Here is a 2693-nt window from a genome sequence, read left to right on the forward strand (position 1 = left end):
CACCGGCGTCGGAGCTGCCCTCCTCACCGCCCTCTCTAGGGTCTCCAGGAACGCCTGGAATTGGGCCAGGGTGCGGTTTGGAGAGAAGTACACCCCAATTAGGATGACTTCTCCCCACCTCGCTACGAACCCTGACCCGCGTTCCTTCACCACTAGAGGGGGGGAGTGTCCGGCAGTCGACGCCACTATGGCCACCGTCTCCTCCCGATCCCCCGCCCAATTCCCTCGCGGGGGAACAAAGTATGGCTCCGCCACAGCAGCCACCGCAACCCCCCACTCCGCCATGGCCTGGACCAATAGGTCCTGTGCCCTGGCGCAGTGGTTGAGGTTACCCTGCAGTATAATATGGTGGCGTGCTGGCATTACTGCTCCATACTTTGTCCCTCAATAGGGGGGGGCCTGTGGTCCCCGCCGACTTGCCCTTGGTGGGGGAGGGAGCGCAAGATCGCCCCCCCATCACGTGGTCCGCTGGACGGCGAGCCGCGGTGCAGACCGAGCACCGCGGGGTCGCCGTGCACCCGGAGGCCGAGTGTCCCACCTGGCCACACCTGAAGCAGAGCCCGCTCCTGTCCACACTGGACGGGCAGAGGGCTCTGGTGTGACCAATCCCCATGCACCTGAAGCAGCGCATGGGGAGGGGCTCCATCACATGGACCCCGGCGGAGGACCACCCCACCAATATGCGGCCGGCAGCCGCCACCCGTTGGGCTGCCGTCACCGGGCAGCGGACGAGGGCTGACCCCCTCCCGTTGGGGGCCAGTCTGACGGCTCCCACGCTCACGGCGGACTGGGGGCATTGGCCCTTCGCGGCCACCACCGCCCGGATCTTCTCCGGGGTCACTGACTCGTCAAAACCGGTGACCCTTAGATCGGCGGTTTTGGTAGGCCGCGTTACTGTCGCCAGCCCCCCGATCGCCTCCTCCAGCTTGGCCGCCAGGGTGTCGGCCTTCTCGGCGCTGGTCGCCCCGGGCACCTCGACTATGCGGGCACCCGTCTGGGTATTCCGCACCCGCACGTGCGGGATGCCGAGGCTGCCCAAGTCGACCGCAGCGGTCGCCGCCTCAAGGACCACCTTGTAAGTGGCCCCCTTTTCCGCCACCGCTTCGGGCCTCAGCGTGATCACCACCGCCGATGATCTTGGGGTGGCGAGAGCCCTGGGTCTGGGAGCCGTCTTAGGGGCCGCCTTGGCGGGGGCCCGTGCCGCTTGGGGGGCGGCAGCTGCCGTTTTGGCCTTTCTGGCCTTGCGGCCGACTACCTGTGACCAGGGCGTTTCCGCCTGGTCAGTCGGCGTGGAGGCCGTCGCGTCAGGGGCGGTAGGGACGGCAAGAATGGCGGGGGGGCGCCGCAGGAGGGGCAGCAGTAACCTTCCGCGGGGGAGCCTTCCTCTTGGCCTTCTTGCTGGGCCGCTGGCCGGCAGGCGCGTTTCGAGCCAGTGAGGGGCCCGGCGTCGACTCGGAGGCCGCGGCGGAGGGGAGCAACCTCGGGGCGACTGCGGTGACGGCAGGCGTCGCCTCGGGGGTGCCCCTGTTCTGCCGCCCAGGGGGGGGCGCAGGTACTCCGCAGGGAGGCGTCTTTCGATGTCCCCTAGGCGGGCGTCGATCATATTCCTCATCGAGGAGAAGATGTCCCGCCTGAGATCGTCGATGGCCTCCCTCACTCCCGCGTGCATCTCCGCGGAGCTGCACGGCGGTGGGGCCACCTGTGCCTTGGCCTTGGCCATAGCAGCGGAGTAGGCCCCCCTCAGGGCCTTCATCTCCGTTTCCAGAGCAGCGAGCTGCCCCCCTCATCCGGCGGTTGTCTTCCGACATCCGCCGCGCCGCCTCTGTCGCCGTCTCTCCACGGTGAAGGAAATTGACGGCTCCTTCCACCTTCCTGACGGCCTCTTTTATGGCTTTGACCACCGTCCCCTTGAGGTTAGAGGACTTGGCGGTCTCCGCCAATATTGCTGCGAGGTCGTCTCGTGCCTCCTGGGCCAGGGTCTCTCGCATGAGGCCCGCCATGCCATCGGGTTCAGCCTATCCGGCCTGACCCCGGCCCAGGGCCTCCTTGAAGAAGGCCGCGTCCGCATCCTTCTGGAGGGCGTTCCACTCTGACGAGCTAGAGCGCCCCCTCCCTGCCGTTGCCGCACCGGGGAAGGACTTCCCGGGGCCTCTAGGTCTGCCCCTACGGGCCGTGCTAATCTTTGGAGCCCTTTCGGGCTCCATAGATTCGTTCGACGGGGGGGCGGCGCGCTTGGGAGCCCTTGAGGATCCCTTCTCTCCGGCTGACCTGGAGCGCGAAACCACGCGTGAGTTCCCCTCAGAGAGGGTGGCCTCTCCGTCCGAAAGGGCCGAGAGCATCGTCTCACCCTCCGACTCATTGTCGGAGAGAATGCTCACCACCACATTGGAGGCACTCATGCGATCCGTATTTACCGTGTCGTGTGCAAAATCGTTGTCCGTTATTGGTGTGCGTTTGTCGTGTTCACGAGGGTCGACTTCCGGCCGACCCACGAGGCAGTTTTTGCCCCCCCCAGAGTACGAGGGGCTGCTATCCGGCGAAGCGGATGGGTGGGATTCCCCCTTTCGGGGACGCGCCTGGGGACCATTTTTAAAACGTGCCTGTTCCATATTTATGCTTGCTTTGAAAGAGGGTGAGCTCCCCACTGGTGCGCCCTGATGACTGGACACCCACCAGCCATTCATCCCATCGCC

The 2693-nt window shown here is 66.2% G+C and overlaps 1 protein-coding gene across 1 annotated transcript; it reads right to left on the reverse strand.

Moving 5' to 3' along the window:
- Nucleotides 1-328: 328 nt before the first annotated feature.
- On the reverse strand, nt 329-2000 carry LOC113237981. Its single transcript, XM_026474697.1, has 2 exons — nt 1365-2000; nt 329-1255 (listed from the first exon to the last, which is right to left on the reverse strand). Exons 1-2 carry the CDS (start codon nt 1998-2000, stop codon nt 329-331), a joined length of 1563 nt encoding a protein of 520 aa, XP_026330482.1.
- Between the last annotated feature and the right edge of the window lie 693 nt (nt 2001-2693).

This window comes from Hyposmocoma kahamanoa, unplaced genomic scaffold (genome assembly GCF_003589595.1).
Source record: "Hyposmocoma kahamanoa isolate Upper Pololo Valley unplaced genomic scaffold, ASM358959v1 94, whole genome shotgun sequence".
NCBI lineage: Eukaryota > Metazoa > Arthropoda > Insecta > Lepidoptera > Cosmopterigidae > Hyposmocoma > Hyposmocoma kahamanoa.